The 16,746-nt window shown below is 39.4% G+C and overlaps 5 protein-coding genes and 1 long non-coding RNA gene across 10 annotated transcripts in view; 4 read left to right on the top strand and 2 right to left on the bottom strand.

The window, feature by feature from the left end:
* Positions 1 to 14: 14 nt before the first annotated feature.
* LOC124194639 lies at positions 15 to 1,152 on the top strand. Its single transcript, XR_006875006.1, has 3 exons — positions 15 to 145; positions 221 to 317; positions 390 to 1,152. It is a non-coding gene; the product is annotated as an uncharacterized LOC124194639 (long non-coding RNA).
* Positions 1,153 to 1,574: 422 nt separating this feature from the next.
* LOC124194630 (phosphatidylinositol 3,4,5-trisphosphate 3-phosphatase and dual-specificity protein phosphatase PTEN-like) lies at positions 1,575 to 5,708 on the top strand. 2 transcript variants are annotated; one of them, XM_046588905.1, is made up of 10 exons: positions 1,575 to 2,038; positions 2,103 to 2,232; positions 2,300 to 2,474; positions 2,606 to 2,713; positions 2,804 to 2,945; positions 3,101 to 3,536; positions 3,600 to 3,747; positions 3,824 to 4,105; positions 4,229 to 4,388; positions 4,563 to 5,708. In XM_046588905.1, exons 1-10 carry the CDS (start codon positions 1,960 to 1,962, stop codon positions 4,703 to 4,705), a joined length of 1,803 nt encoding a protein of 600 aa, XP_046444861.1. In that variant the 5' UTR covers positions 1,575 to 1,959; the 3' UTR covers positions 4,706 to 5,708. The 2 variants fall into 2 exon arrangements, with proteins under 2 accessions (XP_046444861.1, XP_046444862.1); XM_046588906.1 differs by having other exon boundaries at positions 1,586 to 2,038; positions 5,477 to 5,708.
* A 1-nt stretch (position 5,709) lies between these two features.
* Positions 5,710 to 7,016, bottom strand: LOC124194635 (protein lin-37 homolog). Of its 2 annotated transcripts, none has more exons than XM_046588916.1 (6): positions 6,882 to 7,016; positions 6,678 to 6,810; positions 6,379 to 6,603; positions 6,117 to 6,321; positions 5,998 to 6,039; positions 5,710 to 5,932 (listed from the first exon to the last, which is right to left on the bottom strand). In XM_046588916.1, the coding sequence occupies exons 1-6, from the start codon at positions 6,904 to 6,906 to the stop codon at positions 5,819 to 5,821; spliced, it is 744 nt and encodes a 247-aa protein (XP_046444872.1). In that variant the 5' UTR covers positions 6,907 to 7,016; the 3' UTR covers positions 5,710 to 5,818. The 2 variants fall into 2 exon arrangements, with proteins under 2 accessions (XP_046444872.1, XP_046444871.1); XM_046588915.1 differs by having other exon boundaries at positions 6,111 to 6,321; positions 6,882 to 7,015.
* Positions 7,017 to 7,059: 43 nt separating this feature from the next.
* On the top strand, positions 7,060 to 10,403 carry LOC124194631 (sphingosine-1-phosphate lyase-like). Its single transcript, XM_046588907.1, has 14 exons — positions 7,060 to 7,215; positions 7,409 to 7,426; positions 7,514 to 7,637; positions 7,731 to 7,878; positions 7,953 to 8,168; positions 8,238 to 8,446; positions 8,523 to 8,668; positions 8,724 to 8,814; positions 8,883 to 9,092; positions 9,159 to 9,294; positions 9,361 to 9,463; positions 9,530 to 9,676; positions 9,739 to 9,859; positions 9,921 to 10,403. The coding sequence occupies exons 3-14, from the start codon at positions 7,629 to 7,631 to the stop codon at positions 10,044 to 10,046; spliced, it is 1,662 nt and encodes a 553-aa protein (XP_046444863.1). The 5' UTR covers positions 7,060 to 7,215; positions 7,409 to 7,426; positions 7,514 to 7,628; the 3' UTR covers positions 10,047 to 10,403.
* Positions 10,308 to 16,571, bottom strand: LOC124194632. Of its 3 annotated transcripts, none has more exons than XM_046588908.1 (9): positions 15,670 to 16,571; positions 15,424 to 15,566; positions 15,265 to 15,360; positions 13,810 to 15,198; positions 13,271 to 13,331; positions 12,975 to 13,046; positions 12,614 to 12,847; positions 10,842 to 12,539; positions 10,308 to 10,767 (listed from the first exon to the last, which is right to left on the bottom strand). In XM_046588908.1, exons 1-4 carry the CDS (start codon positions 15,799 to 15,801, stop codon positions 14,409 to 14,411), a joined length of 1,161 nt encoding a protein of 386 aa, XP_046444864.1. In that variant the 5' UTR covers positions 15,802 to 16,571; the 3' UTR covers positions 10,308 to 10,767; positions 10,842 to 12,539; positions 12,614 to 12,847; positions 12,975 to 13,046; positions 13,271 to 13,331; positions 13,810 to 14,408. The 3 variants fall into 3 exon arrangements, with proteins under 3 accessions (XP_046444864.1, XP_046444866.1, XP_046444867.1); XM_046588910.1 differs by having other exon boundaries at positions 10,842 to 12,542; positions 15,670 to 16,029; XM_046588911.1 differs by having other exon boundaries at positions 12,975 to 13,041; positions 15,670 to 16,029.
* LOC124194629 (calpain-9-like) overlaps positions 13,803 to 16,746 on the top strand; it is a 26,118-nt gene continuing 23,174 nt past the window's right edge. Inside the window, exon 1 of the mRNA XM_046588902.1 lies at positions 13,803 to 13,920. Within this exon, the coding sequence (XP_046444858.1) occupies positions 13,866 to 13,920 (55 nt within the window). The 5' untranslated portion in view covers positions 13,803 to 13,865. The remainder of the gene's footprint in view (positions 13,921 to 16,746) is intronic.

Below are 16,746 nucleotides of genomic sequence, written 5' to 3'. Positions count from 1 at the left end.
CTTCGAGTCGATCTCGTTCCGGCTAGTTTACTCCAGCACAGTGGACATGTTGTGCAAAGTTAATCGTCGTATGTGAAATTTGATTTTGAACTTTCTTCGGATGCGTCTCTCAAAAAACGTGGCGTTGATCATACAGAGAAGGCAGGTATAGAGTGTAAGAGATTTCTAAGGTCGATACGGCATAAGAGATAAGGTGTCCTTTAACCAATTTGAATTCCAGGCATGTCAACGGTGATGAAAGGATCGCGCAAATGCAAAACAAATTGTCGACCTATTCCACATTGGTTTTCCTCAGCATAAATATTCAACTCAATCAAGTAATTGACGTGCAATTCATTGAAACAGTAACGATGACATTTTACGCCCGTTTTTAAATCTTGAAATTGTAGGAGAGCTATTACATTATTCAATCAGGTAAGTTTAACCGCACGGAGCCGGTAACTGAGTTTGCCGGAGTAAGTCTGTGTTGTCCGGAATTTCAAATGATTGTATGCTCGAAAGAAAAGTTGATGCTACTGAAATATTCCGTTATTACCTAGTCATGAAGCCATATTTTTAAATGATTTACTACTCAATTATGCCACAGGCACTCTTCATTTCTCCACGTATAGTATTTCCCCTGTGCACATTTTAGCATCATTCGACGAAAACTCAGGAAAGAAAGTGGGAAAAACTCCTCTTAATTTTCTAACAAGGGAACTTTATTGGCCATTCTTAACCGCATGGGGTGAGAAAACATATAGGATTTAAGAGAATAAACAACATCAATTGACGGTGGATTTTCCATTAACATGAAATGCTTTGACCTATTCAAGCGATATAAGCTGATGTATACATGAATCTTGATAGGATACTGAAGTATAAGCTCGGAGGGGGGGGGGGGAGGGATTTGTAATATTAATCCGCTTTTACCAGACATTCACACGGCATGCTACACCGAACATGAATCTCATACAAAAAGTTAAGGTGCGTCTCATTGACATTCTCAACTGCGCGCCTCCCATCTCCAATCTAAAGTAGAAGAAGTGACAAGTCGAAAATATCATCATTTTCTTATCTAAAATATTTTGTAATTGTAATTCATCTTTTTTTATACATTCGAGCTTCACTGTGTATTACAATCCATATGCACAATAAATGTACTAAATTGTACTATCTTTTAGGAGTAAACTGTTTACCGCTTATCAAACATGCCGCTCAGTACCGTCAGTACCGCTTGAATTAGTTGGTTGCATAACTTACATAATGTGTGCTTTTACGGAGAAGATAGCAGCATCCGTTAAAAACTCTTTGTAAACTGTGGTGATAATGTGTTAACTTAAAAAATAAAGGTTGAATTGATGACATCTGGAAGTCTAAAAGTCTGAAATTCAAGGAGACGAGCATTAAACATACATTTTACTTGTTTTGCAAATGCTAGTTTGAATATATAACTTGACTTCGTCGTCAAACAATTCAAACAGTCAACTGCTTGGGAAATGTTAGGTAAGTCTTAAAGACGGTGAAAAGCGGCGGTCTAGCAGCGCCTTTTCGGATGCTTTGTGTACTAATCTCGACCTACTAATTTTTAGTCTGGCCTTATCTCGTGTATCAACACTACTGTTCTTCAAGCTAACAAAGCAAGTCGAGGCAAAGCTGTTGTATCGTATCCGTTTGCTCTTTTTAAACTTTATTTGGTTGGAAATGACGATAATCTCTTGTGAAAGACGAGAAACAAAGCACCTGTCAAATGTGTCAAACTAGTCGACTGTAGATTGCTTTAGAGAATTTTACATGTCGTCAGTTGTTGTCAAGTGAGAGTTAAAAGGGGAGAAAAGTGCCGTCTGAAAGAAGAAAGTGCGTCGGTTTGTGCAATTGTCCCTTGTTTGCCTTTTTCCAATTTTATGGGTGTGATATTGTTGACAATTAATTAAAATTATAAGTGATGGTGATTATTGGTTTGTGAAACTCATTTAAAGAATGGCAAGCACTATCAAAGGATTGGTTAGTCGCAAGAAGAAGCGCTATAAGGAAGATGGATTTAATCTAGACTTGACTTGTAAGTGCACTGTATTATTATTCCCTTTAAATTTCATGCTAAACAACTTTTTTTTCCCAAATAGATATATTTGACAATGTCATTGCCATGGGATATCCAGCTGCCAAGCTAGAAGGAGTCTATCGAAATCACATTGATGATGTGTATAAGTTTTTGGAAACAAAACATAAAGATCACTACAAGATATACAACTTGTAAGCTTACTATAATAATTTAAATGCAATAAGAGCAAACAAACATTTTTTCTTTTGAATTTTTCAGGTGTTCAGAGCGTTCCTATGACTACAGTAGATTCAACAATCGAGTTTCTTCCTTCCCATTTGATGATCACAACCCTCCTAAACTGGGGTTGATAGAGCCATTCTGTAAGGACATGGATGAGTGGCTTAATCAGGATCAATCAAATGTTGCTGCTATTCACTGCAAAGCTGGAAAAGTAATTCATATTAACATTTTATGTTAGGACATGTGTTTTTATGGGCAAAACCTGAGCTTCTGTCTATTTTGCTGAGGATGAAGAGTAATCAATCATATTTCATTTTTGACAATCTTCTTTTTTCGTTGTAGGGAAGAACCGGTTTAATGATATGCTGTTATATACTACATCGAGGATGGGCCGAAAATGCAGATGACGCCCTTAAACACTATGGGCAGACGAGAACTCACGATACTAAAGTAAATATAATAATGAGTATATATACTTTCATAACAGAATAACCATATATTTTTATGTTGATCATTAATCATTGTTTTATCTCCTTTTAGGGTGTCACCATACCTAGCCAGAGACGCTATGTTGAGTATTACGATCAATTACTCAAAGAGGGCGGGTCGGGTTATTCACTGTGCCCTCTCGAGTTGCGTGAAATTCGCCTGCAGCCCATTCCCAATATGAGTGGTGGTTGTGGTAAGGGCTTATCTAACCTCTTAGCTTAGTACGGCTGATAAGTGTATGACGGAAGAGCGATTCGTGTGTTGCGTACTGTTTTGTAAAGCAGACGATAGAGTCAAACATGCACTTGTACCAACTAATTTCCTTTTCGCTTCTCTTTATTTCGATAGTTCCCGTTTTGACCATATTTGAAGCGGAAAGCCAACAAGAATTGAATCCACCAATTGAGCTGACCAAAGTCGGACGCGTGCTACGCATTACCTTGAAAACACCGCTGAGCCTCAAGGGCGACGTGCGGGTGATCCTCAAAAACAAACCCAACGTGATAATGCTGAAAGAGAAGATGTTTCATTTTTGGTTCAACACCTATTTCGTCAAAGACCAAACTCTCCCACCATCACCGTCCCCATCGTCTCGTCGAACTCTCAATGAGAAAAATGACCTTACATCCAACGGATTGGATAGTACCGCTTCTATGACTAAAGCTGAAGGATTAGCTTTGAAAAATCGATTTATAGGCTCATTAATTGAACGACCGGAACATTCTGGGAGTTATCCGACCAACCATCTCAGCCCGAACCTTGTCTTGTTGTCTAGTTCATCCAGGTGCGTCCTTTCTCGGCTGGTGGATGTAACAACTTGCGTTTTAATGCTTTTGTTCTATTTTAGGGCGTCATCTTTGAATTCAGTGTATTCGGAAAACTCCTCTGCGCCTACCTCGGAGCCTAACCAATGGCTCAGCGTAACGTTAATGAAACGTGAGCTCGATAAAGCTTGCAAAGATAGTAACCATAAAATTTTCCCTTCGGATTTTAAGGCAAGTCATTTGAGTAGTATTCAGTTAAGTTGCAAGAATTTGTTATTTATTTACCCTTTTTTTTAAAAAAAAATAGACGACATTGTACTTCACTCGTCCTGGACAGGTGCCTTTGAGCACCGTTGGAAGTTTACCGAATATGGATTCCGCTGCCCGGGCTAGCCGCAGTAGCATGGCTGTCATGAATTGCAGTCCTGCTATCACTCGTTTCCCCTCTGCCACTTCTAATGGTTCAAACCGACCCAAGACTATTGCAACAAGTGGAAATCCAGGGGTTAAATTGAGTCCTCCTCAGAATCTTGGCCTTCTTGGTCCGATTTGTTGGAGGGCTAATCCGACAACGAAGACTAACGTAGAGGTAACAATTTTACTTCTAATTTCAAATCCGATCTAAAAACAATATGTTAACTACCATTATTTATAATCACAGTATAATTTTATATCAAAACAAACTAAAATTGTGATGACCTTTTCATTTCAGATCAATAATACTGAAGGGGTTGGAGGACATGACCAATTACCTCGCCATTCGGACTCTAGCCAGACTTGGAGTTCCGAAAATGATAGTTCAGACGTAGAAGGGTCAGAGCGAAACCAATTCCAGAAGCCACCGAACCAGGAGCAAGAAGAAGGCGAGCAAGGTTCGTAATCTCTGGATTGATTGTTAGAATCCACGGTGATGAACAAGCAACTCTCGTACCTCTTTAAATTATTATCTTCTCTTTTCATCACTCGATTCTTTCCCCCCCAAATTGTCTACATCTTTTCCTCTTTTCTTCCTTATCTGAAGCGTTTCTATGTATGTTCTTGGGTAGATGATACTTGCACCTCTTCGGATCCTGTTGGTCGCTATCGGTTACTCTCCTTTTCGGCTTGCACCTCTGGGGGTACTCAAGAAATAGTTCGTCTGAGTCCATCGTCTGTTGACCTTACGCTGAAAGGTTGGCCTTCCACCTGAATAGCAGCATGCTGATTTGGTTCCCTTTTTTCTCCGTCTTCTATCTCTTTGTTGGCACACTTCTGTATTACTCTCCTGCCTTTTACGCCTTTTTTTTGTCCCCTTCTCCAGACAGAATCAATCAGTTACTGCTGACGTTTTGCGATTCTACCCGATGTCGGCTTCTTTAGAGAAAACAGCACTTCCGAAATATGCGTAAAAAAAAAACTAAATTTTGCATTTTAAAGTTTGTACTCGGTTCGTTGCAATTATGCAGTTGGACGTGAGCGATGGCTGTTGCGGGTTATAGGTCACGTTTATTGTTCCCTTGCGTATCATCTTTGTTTCTATGGTTCTAGTTATTTTAATAGTTTCTTTTTCCTTTACAAAATCGGATCGGCTAAGGGTATAGAGCAATATCATCATGCTCCTCTTCACATTATCTCTGATCCCTCATTAATTTTCTCGTGTTACGCAACAAATCCTCCCAGTTCTTGTTTAATCTTTTTTCATTGTTGAAATAAACATGTGACCTGGATCTCCCTTTATATAAGAGACACCATGCAAAAATTGGCGTCCGAAGTTCGACATTTTCCCCACACTTCGTTATTGATTAGTTCCATTGGTACTCTGTCGTCACTGCATTTTCTTGTTAGATTCGCACCCTTTTCCATTCAATTACAGTTTCTTATACATGAAATCTCTTTGAACTCCAATCTTTAAACTTACCTACCTTTTTTTATTTTTTGGCCAAGAAATGAAAGATCAATTGAGCACTTATTTATCTTACAGGGGAATCGACCTATTTGTGACCTGGCGTGTGACAAACTGTTAAGAGATTTCTCTTGATTACATTTAACTGACGAGAACCATGTGCGTGTTTGTCTCAAATATCTCATTTGTTTCTTTTTTGTTTGTTCGATTGTTAGGTTGTTTGATTGTTTCTTTTTTTTTTTGTTTTGTATCGGATTGGAAACGGTATGACTGGACAATAATATACTATAACTGAATAGTTAAAAAGCAAGTTAATGTTTTTGTTTTAAGATAATATTGAAGCACACGTCCCACAAAACAAACGCTGATGGTTGTTGAATTTTTGTCAAGTAGTACAAAAATATGATGATCACATCAAATTTAAGGGCGAACTAAAATATTCTTAAGAATCTTGGTACTTTCAACATAACGGACTTCATTGACATTAGCCGCCCGTCTCCATTGCTCTCGTACTCGACCCCAATGAGAACAATGCTGTTAAATGAAAAAGAGAAAAAATTAGTTAAACTGCATTCATTTGACCAAATGTTTCTACCCACCTCCTGCAATAGCGATGATACTGATGGAGCCGCCTCATCTTCCTGTTTTACATGAGTTTTTCCGAAGTCAACAGTTAGTAAAAATTCTACACTGAAGTTCCAAATTCACTTACACACACATTTAGCAGCAAATCTAGTGATTTAGATTTTCCACTGGGCTTCAGATCAAAGGGAATCCTAGTATCTACAATGTTTCCTTCTTCATCCAGAGGCATCGCTTCAGGTAATGGCAAGCTATTTACAAAAGCTTCACCATTTTCTTCAAGTTTTAAATCCTCTTTAACCTCAGCTCCTTTATCCTCCAGTTTCTTAGGGGAATTTGCACTGAAATCAAACACTATATAATATTTCTTTAAGGCTGGAAATTAAATGTCAAATTACTTTGCAGCTCCAAATTGTTGGTTGTTTGGTTGATTTTTTATCCAAGCACGGCAAACAGGATATAGGGGAGTTTGAGGAGAAAATTTTGCAAGATCAACACTACGATCATAAAGCTTAAGCACATAGGAATTTTGGTCATTTTTGTAATGTTTATCCACATTTAAGCGTCTTCTCTTTCTCAATGGAGTTTTAATTGTTCCTGATTTCCTAGGAGATGCTGATTGACTATACAATCATAGCCAAATTGATAAATAAAAACATAATTTTTTAAATTCTTAATGTAACTATTCAGTAAATACCTTCTGCCTTCATGGATTAAATCAGTTACATCTACGTCAGATTCATCGCTATCTTCAGATTCAGTTTTTTCGATCAAAATTTGCAGAGCTCCTTCCAATCGTCCACGGGCAGTGCTAACTTCATGCCCATGATCTATAAAATAAACAATTCGTGTGATGTACAAATGCCATTCAGCAAAACATGTAAACATTAAAGTTGCATACCATATTTCTCTTTATCCTTTCTCATTTCTAGATTTGAAAATAAAGAATTTCACAAAAGAAATTAAAAATTCGACCGAGTTCCAAACAAACACAGCATTGCCACTTTCTCTTCTTTAATGGTTGTCAGATTTTACAAAATAAAACAAGGATATCGGAAGAAGCAGACGAATTGCGGACTTCATAAAGCGGATTTCGATCGGCCGTGAGGAACTGTAAATTTGAGCTGATCCGCTATTCAAATATGAAATATGCCCGAGTGATGATGACTCAAACCGCAAAATAAAATGATTATGCAGAAAACCAAATTTGAGACGTATCTTTCTGAATTTACGAAGTATAAACAAATTATCTAAGTTAATTAGTTAAATGTCACATTTGTATTTGTAAACACCTAAAATTCAATTTTATTTATTTAGTTATATACAGTGTACATTTCTAAACATTCATTAATCTTAATATTTTATTATTAATTTTTACTTTCTTATGCAACAATCCTATGTGTCTGCTGTCTGGATGTTTGTTTGCAGTCCAAGGGTGTAGAAGAGGTATCAATCTTGACATGTTGTGATATTGCTGGTGTTTTTTTGTTTTTTTATCTTGTTTACTTTATCTAAACTCTACCTGACTGATAGGGTAAATGTGGTATATGCACTGAGCTGCTGATCCAAGGTTGAAATATTCCTCATTTGGAAATCAGTCAGCTCCTCATTTGAAGCCACAAAGGAAACTTGGTTATTTTTCATAACCATGTCTATGGTAAGATACATACATTGTGTCAATTTATTGAAACTAAATTTACCCATGAAGAAATTCAAGATAAAGTATTCTAATTATTTTTCTTAATTACAGCCGAGCATATTAGAAGTTGCTAGATTTATAAAAATATATATAGACTACCGTTTAAATGAGAAGTTTTCTTTTAAAATAATTTTGATATCGGCTGGAGCAGCATATTCCATTGCTCGACTACAGAACTTTCTGACAGATCCAGAATTGTGTAAATATTTCACAAGTCTATGTAAGAATTAAGAGCCTCATGCAATAATAATTTATTTTTTTCTTTTATTGAAGCTGTGGCTGAAAGAACAAAGAGATATATTTTCTCATGGATTCGTATGATTCCTTTTGTGAAAAAAAAGGTAGCAGAGGAAAGACTTAAGGCTAAACATATGATGGAAGAAGACATGAATAAATGCACAAAATCCCTTAGTGTCTATTATCAATTGCCTAGTAATGGAAAATCAGTTGAAGAGATTACTAAAGAAGCTAGTGAATATCTAGACCTAGGTAAATAATTTTATCTTAATGCATGAAAATAGATTGGATTAAGCTGTTTGTTTGTTTTTTTAACCATAGGGGACTGTGACTGGAAAGCTGGAGGACTTTCAGGATGTGTTTACAATGTTGATCCAGAAGTTACTACTCTTGTTACGCAAGTTTATGGAATGTCTGCCTGGACTAACCCGCTTCATCCAGAAGTATTCCCTGGAATTCGAAAAATGGAAGCTGAAATCGTCCAAATGGCTATCCATATGTTTAACGGGGGGAAAGATGCTTGCGGCACTGTGAGATAAAAAATGTCGATATTCAACTATTATGTAACTGTCTAACCTTTCGCTATCCAATGCGTTTATAATATAGATGACTTCTGGAGGTTCCGAATCGCTCTTACTGGCCGTAAAAGCATACCGAGACTATGCGCGAAACGTAAAAGGCATAAGAAATCCTGAAATCCTAATTCCTGCAACTGGCCACGCGGCTTTTGATAAAGCTTCCCAACTTTACAGGTTTTATTTATTTTAAAGTGTTTTAACATATTGATACCAATCTTGCTACGACCAGGATGCGCCTTGTTCGAATACCAATAGATCCAAAAACCCAGAAGGCAGACATTAAAGCGATGGAAAAAGCCATCAATAAAAATACTTGCTTGGTATATTTTGGAATATTATTGGGATTTGTCAGGTCACCACTTTGATGTTTTACATGTTTCGTTTTCAGCTTTTGGCATCAGCACCTGGTTTTCCTCATGGAGTGATTGACCCAGTCGAAAAGATTGCCCAACTCGGTCTTAAATATGACATCCCTGTGCACGTTGATGCCTGTTTGGGAGGGTTCGTAATCGCGTTTATGGAAGAAGCTGGCTACAGCTTGCCGCCGTTTGACTTCAGAGTAAAAGGAGTCACCAGTATTTCGGCCGATACGCACAAGGTAATATACAGTGCTTGCTTTCAATTTGATTTTCCACTATAATTTTTGTATGCGATACACTTACAGTATGGCTATGCGCCCAAGGGAACTTCCGTTATTTTGTACTCCCATCCGAAATATCGCCAGCAACAATTCTTTGTTGCTACTGAATGGCCTGGTGGTATTTACGCATCACCAACTTTAGCCGGTTCTCGACCAGGAGGTAAATTTACACTTGTGGACTTATCTTATTTAAATTTATATTAATTGCCCATTTGATTTTGTTAAGGCTTAATTGCTGCCTGCTGGGCGTCTATGATGTACTATGGTCGAAGCGGTTATGTAGAAGCTACTAAAAAGATTGTGGAAACTCATCGCTTTATTGAAAGAGGGCAAGCAATATTTGATAACCTGTATATTCTTCTTCTTCAACATTTTTTATGTTTTTCTTTATTTAGTTTGCGCCAGATTAAAGGCATCCGCGTCATGGGACATCCCGAAGCATGCTGTGTTGCCGTGGACTCAATCGACTTCAACATTTACCGTGTATCAGATGCCATGACCAAAAAAGGCTGGAGTCTTTCTCCTCTCCAATTTCCTTCTAGGTAATGTTTCAATCATTGAGCAAGTTATGCGAACTATCTAAATAATATTTACGTCCTTTCAGCATTCATTTGACAGTGACTTACCTTCACACTCGTGATGGAGTCGCCGAGCGCTTCGTTGAAGATATGCGCGCTACTGTGGATGAGATTATGAAGACCCCAAAAGCTGAAGCTGAGGGCGCGGTTAGTTTCTCTTCAATATTTCTTTGATATTTTTCAATAACTGTATTTATTGCTTGGTTAGGCTGTTATCTATGGCATGGCACAAAGTATTCCTGACCGTTCAATGGTGACGGAAATTGCAAGCGTTTTCTTGGATTCCATATACAACCTGAAAAGTGACGTCGTATCCAACGGCCACGCCAAGTAGGAGAAACTTGTATTTTGAATTGCAAATTCTTCTATTTGCAAACACCTTATCTAGTTACTGCTTCCCTTTTTCTAATTTTCTTAATTCCAGTATTCTTTTTAAAAAGCCATCCTTTTGAGACAGCCTAGGGTACTGATTTATAGTCAGCATTAGTCACTTTACCCATGACTTATTTACACTATTTTTGTAAGTCCCTAAAAGTTAATTGCAATGAACGACTGCAGTGCTTGCATATGAAAAATATTCTAATCAGATTCTGGATTGCGATTGGTTAAACAGTATATTAAATGCAGTTCCAAGTTATTCCCATTTACTATTCCAATGGCATTGAATCAAATACAGGTGGTGCATCAACAATTATCGTATCTAGTCCAGCTGCAACGTCATTTACGTTATGAGTGGGGTCATCCGTTTGGAAAACTGAAAAAGGAGTAGTAGCGATGAAAGTTTGGTTGGGATTTGAAGTAGTGGTCGAAGTACGTTGTCGTAACAATTGCAGAATAGATTGTGTTAAAGTAGACCACCATAGAACAAACAGACGTGGGTCTTTAAGAGGTTTTTGAATCGGTTCTGTTGTAATAAGCATGGCGTCGGCAACAGTTCGTGGTTTTGCTCTTTCAGTAATCGCTTCATTAACTTGTATCGGAATATTGTTAGTTTGAACATAACTTTGAAATGCTTTTCCAGTATTTAGAGAAGCTGCGTGAGTATCGCTAATAACCTAAATCGAAATAAACAATTCATTAAAACCAAAATAGGAATAAGGAACAGGTAAAAGAGAAAAAAAATACTCACGACCAAAAAGATGGTGATTGGAAACACAAGCATGTTCAAGGGACAGTTCATGTTTGCGTGTCTGAGGCAGTCAACGGATACATTAGCTATTGTGAGCAAAGCGAACAAGAAACGCTTTTTATACTGCACTTTTATGCGGCGAGTCGCTGTGTTTGGTATTTGATGGGTGTAAGACGTGACGTCTAGTAATACGAAAATGGATCGCTTTTTCCCGCTCGATCGTTTGATGTTTAGTGGATTGTTACCTGATGTCATGCTTATTTTATGGGCAATATGCAAAAGGAATTCCATTTACGAAAACAGATTAACCTAATTTAAAATTGCCTCGTCAGACATTGCTGTAATGTCGTTGTAAATAGTTTATGTTTATTAAAAGCATAAAATTGAAGCTTTCATTGAATTTGCTGTATACTTTTGTTTAGCCTAAATATCAATTTTTACGAAGTCATATGAGTATGGTGTTCCATACAATAATGCCGCCCTGTGGTCTGATCATGAACTATTCACACACGACAAAAAGGCGGCAAGAGAAAGACGAGAAAGACTTACTCCTCGTGTCCAACATGTGACTGTAAGCACAGTCAAAATGTTGGACAAATAAGTGATTTTACTTTTTAGGCCTATACTACAAGATTTCTGAAGACGTATTTCATCGAGGAACATCGTAAAGTAAGTGAAAATATACAAATAACTATTTTCAATGTCTCGTCTGCCGGTCGAGTTGCATGCTTGAATCTGCTTGATGAAACTTGTTGTACGAAGTTCTAAAGTATGTGTCTCTTGGCAAAATTTTACTTTTGTGTGGTCTATTGAGCTGTGAGGTTTTTTGTATCTTTGGGTCACCCAGTTTTTCTAGAAGAGTTGTTGACTGCACTCAGCTAGCAGCAAATTCATTTTGATTTCTCGGTGTGCCATGAGTGGCCATGAGGACTAAGTCTGTGTTCTCTCTTGAGTCTTGACCGGTCTGGATTCTCTAAACTAATGTGTCATTGACACAGACTTTTGACTAGATTTATTGTCAAAGATTGTAGGCAAATACTAAATGGCTGAGTGACGGTTGACATGAAACTCTGTAAAATGCCTTTTTTTCCCCTGTCTTGTCAGTTCCAACAGCATTTCTGCATATTTTGCATACTTGAAGATACTGTAACACGTGGTTCACAGTTCCCACTTTTGTTTTGCCCACTTATTGTAATAAGGTGACTCGTTATTTTTATGGAGGAAACTTGTTCAGTTCAATGCCCGATTGCTTGCCGTCAAAGGAAAAATCTCTTGACAGTTCTCTGTTATTTGTCATTAGCTTCGTAGTGTCGCCAACGGTTAATTTAATAATCCAACTGCAGCTAACGAGTCGAAAATTTTCATTTCATTATTATATATATTATGTATACTGGCACAGAATGCGGTGTTGGAAGTGCTAGCGAGCGAGACCCGTTGAGATTTGGTTTTGCATCCGTGACGGCAGTGTTGACCACATTCTTTTCGGTACTTTTCTTTTATGATCTAAAAGGACGTTTTTTGTTGCTGTTCGGTAATTCGGTTTATCACGCGACGACCCGTAAATGCCCGTTCTCCGGATTATCGCCAATGTTGTAACTATTTTGTTGCTGCTGCTCCAATGTTGCTGAGGTTGAATAGTTGTCCAAATGTTGAACGGGGTCTGGTAAAGTCAAGTCGATTTCGGCGTCGTCATCAAAACTGCTTTCGAAATCAATTCAAAGCGTTAAAAATCAGAAATTGCGTATGAAAGCTCAACTTTTGACATTTCATACCCATCTTCTTGTTGCTCGATTAATGACATTGGGACGGATTTGAGCTTGCGATACCATCTGGCAGCGTGCAAGAGTCCTAATGCGATTAGCATCAGGCCTCCCACGGTGGTAAACCATGCCCTGTGAGGCTGTGCAAAGAGCAGGACAGCCAAAATTGTGTAGATGACAGTCCGTTTCCAATGATCCAACCATAAGACAGCGTCCCAGCAGTTAAAAATGGGATGGTGTTCATACCTGACATTCGTTTATTTTCTTTTTTTAAAATTTCACGTTTTTCCCAATTTTTTTTTCGTTTGTCCAATTAGTGAACCGAACGACCGAGAGCGCACTTGTTATTTTCTCTTTGAATACTTGATAATACCTGAGACATACTTGAAGGAGAACAGTCACGGCCCACGACGTCTCGAGGAATAGGGTGATCACGGCAGCTGCTCTGCGGCATAAATTATCAAGTCATTCACGGTCTTTCCACTTTGTAGCTAGCATACTAAACGATTTGAATTTATGCGGCGCAACGAAATAGGAGACGTTCATTTTCAACTTTCATTTTTTTCTTCTCTCTCTAGCTCTTTTGTAAGTGGTCAGATCGTAATCGATTTCAGATAGAAGGAAACGAGGGGAAATGGATAAATGATGGTGATTTGTCTTAATGCTTACATGGCGAATCCGCCCGCCAGCTGGTGGATGAAACAAAGGTCCACGCCGACGCCAACCAGGACTGTTAATATCACAACCGAAAAGAAACAAGTAATTATTATTACAATTAATGCTGGGCTTTTTTTTTCTTTGAGAAATCGATGCAGCCAACAATCAAGTGAAACTACACTTGTGATGACTGTAACTCATATATCCCGTTAACGTCACCCGTCTTGCGTACTAGATTTTTAAGAAGCTTTCGTGTCTATTTTCAGAGCCGATGGGTTTTTGAAAAAAAAAGAACAGCCAAATGAGACACAACATGAAAGGAAAAAAGGCCCAAGTATTTTGGCCACAAGCCCAATCCTAAGCTGATCACGTTCTTTCGTCTGTCGTAACCGTGTTTTTTCTTCCCTCCTTTTCCTTGGCGAAAAAAGAGAAAAGATGTGTGTGTGTGCACTGGATCATTCCGCATCCGCAACACGTTGAAAGATTTCCCATTTCGTAATGAAAAGACAAAAGAAGAAATGAGTAGCTAGCTAGCCAGTGTAAGCATTTACCGATTGAAGTGAACACACCCCATATCCTCGTTACGAGCTCCACGTTCTGCAGAAAGATGGTCCAGCAAGAGGAACTTTCACTGCAATCCATGTTTAGTCACGACGAAAAAGGTGTTTTTTAATTATTTTTTTCCCTTTTTTTCTCGCAAGTTTCCAACTGGGCAAAAATTCGGGTCACAGCGGGTTTACAAACGACTAGCAACGCGATCGACGTCCCTCGTCAAACTGCTGTGCACAGCGTCGCATCCGACCGTCGTATAATTAGCCCGTCTATGTGTGATCCACGGCGGCCCCCTTCTATTTCGGTTCTCGAAATGAATGTGTTTAGCCATGGACTGCAGATAGATTAGATTATATTCATCGTCACACTGTACAGAGTAGTAGTAGTAGTAGTTAGACACGTCGGCGCCCGACATGTTTGTCTGAGGGGATTTCAGCGTTGAATAATTAAACTATTCAAAACCAATTATTAAGGGAGGTAGGAGCCGGCAAGTAACAGGTTCAACTTTTTTTGCTCTATCGCAATTTTTTCATGACTAGACAGTTTTAAAAACCAGATATTTTCGAAGGTAATACAGAAGAGATATGCCACGGGGGGATCAAAAATTTGTGCGCAGTTTTGGTATTGAAATGGGGCGAACACACCTGGCGATAGGATCGAAAAGCGACAAGCTCGTTCCAACCAATTCGATACTATTTCCAGTACGGTAAGTGGATGGAGGAATGTTATACATTTGGCGGTGCTGCTGTCCAAGTTTTGATTGCGACGCTATGCTCCGATTTGGCTGCACGGCACTGGTGGGCTTCCTGCCAACAAGGTTCTCGCTTCCATTCATTTTGCCATTGGCCGATTTGAGATTCGTCACAAGCGCGGCAGGATTCGTTTTGGGCTTGACTTTGCTTCTGAGCGGATGAGAATTTTTGGCTTCGGCCAGTGGAGGCAAAATGGTGGTGGTGGTCTCTGTAACGCTATCCGTGAACTTCGGAAGGGCAGACGGCTGCAATTTTATCCTTTTCAGTTGAGTGTAGTTCTTGCTGGGCGATATGCTCTTGTGGCTAAAGGCTGGAACCTCGCCAGCTGTTACACTCATGTTTCTTTGGATGGATAGGCGGGCTGTTTCATCTAGAATTTTCATGTAATCGGCGTTTTTGGACGGGCTCCGCGGACGATAGTAGGAACGCTCGTTGGCGTTGCCGGATCTCGCACCCGTTCGCAGACCGATGACTGGCAGAGGTGGTGATTTGAGCGGATGAGCACTTCTAATCCTGATTGGTTGCACTTCTTTTTTGGTAGGGTAGGCACTCCTGACTCTCGGTGTCTGAAAATGGCTGTAGCCCATAGATGTGCTGCTCATCCCATACTTGTTGTTTGATGGCAAATTGACAAAACTGTTTTTTCAGACGAAAAGAGGATTAGAATCAAACATTCTCACTTTCTCATTTTCTTTCGCATACCTGTGCCCTTGTATTTCCAATTCTTTCTTGATGGGGTTCATCCTCCACTGCTCTTCGTTGACTTGTCTCTGAGATTCCTTCAACAGACCGTGGAACCTTTTTCACAAATTTTCAAATTGAAGTCAGGGGTTGTATTGAAACTTTTGATCTCATCGTTACTTGAAATGATTGACTAGCTGCATCCACTGTTCGGCTTCAGACTGGTTGAAACATCTTTCACTAGGTGGATCGCCTGTGTGAAGAAAGTCTTCCAGATTGTCAAGATAGTGCTGCACTTTCATGGTGGCATAATTTTCTACTTCCTGTGAAAACAAAAAAGAGTCTAAAGTAAGTTTACTCGTCAAGTCGTTAGGGAGAGACACAAAATAGCGGTGCTCTGTTGTTCTGAGACCCAAGCAAACTCACGTCGTCGGCCCAAGAAAGACTGCTAGCCGAGTTCAGGTTACTGTTGGAATACATGTCTCTAACTGACATGCTCGAAGCAACCGATTCGTTGAGAGAATCTAGATCCAGTCCCAGGCCCCCCATTCCAATCATTTTTTAAGTGACGTAAATGTCAATAAAGATTTGTTTAAGTTTTTTCTTTGAAACGTCACATTTGTCTCTACTACAAAAAAAGAGCCCCACACTCAACACACACACCGTTGCCAGGTGAACAACCGATGTAAACAGACGTCCCGTAGAGTGACAGATCGTAGACTGTTTGTTGGTGATCCTGATGCGCAACTCTTACGCACGACCTATTCCTTTTCGTTAAGCCAAAAAATTACCGAGCAGAACCACAGTAAAGTATTTGAGACAAAATGAAAAAGAAAAGAAAAAAAATGGAGGAAAACAAATTTCCGATTCTCGTTTCCCACTGTGGCGACGTTTTCACATGGCCCTGCCGATTTAGTTCACTCTCCGATGCGTACACCTATAGGCAGCAAAGTAAAAAAGGAAACAATGGCGCGATATAGAGGTGGGAGGGAGCCGGGCTAATAAATCTTTCCGCTCGACTACCGAGACCAGATTCACCCAGCGCCTTAACCATGTGACGCGCGACACGGAGCGAAAACCGAACTTGTTGTTGTTGTATCATTACGTCGCCGTCGTCGTGATTCGACCGTAATCGATAAAATGGAAAGTCACTGCTGTGAGAAACATTCGTCCCGAAACGCGAGATTCTATATAGCCAGACCGTGATTGCACGCACTTTTCGGTTGCTGTTTGGGCTTGTTCGATTGCGTTTCGATATTCGATTGATGACTGTAATAATGGCGCAGGCGTGGGAGACGAAGGGCGACGCGGGAGTCACGATGTGTGACAAGGAATGATTTCGGCAGATCCCGCAGCCCGACGGTTGCCTCACTGGAAACGGGTTGGTCGTGATTTTCTGACCTTAATCGTAATCATGGAAATCAACAACAACTGATGGAACTCGCTGATGGATGATTATCATTCGGGCGCATCGCTAAATTTTGTTTGAAAGTCGCCCATTTC

This window comes from Daphnia pulex, chromosome 5 (assembly GCF_021134715.1).
Source record: "Daphnia pulex isolate KAP4 chromosome 5, ASM2113471v1".
Classification (NCBI taxonomy): domain Eukaryota; kingdom Metazoa; phylum Arthropoda; class Branchiopoda; order Diplostraca; family Daphniidae; genus Daphnia; species Daphnia pulex.
Note: the sequence above shows the minus strand (reverse complement) of the source record. Positions and strands in the feature narration are given on the sequence as shown.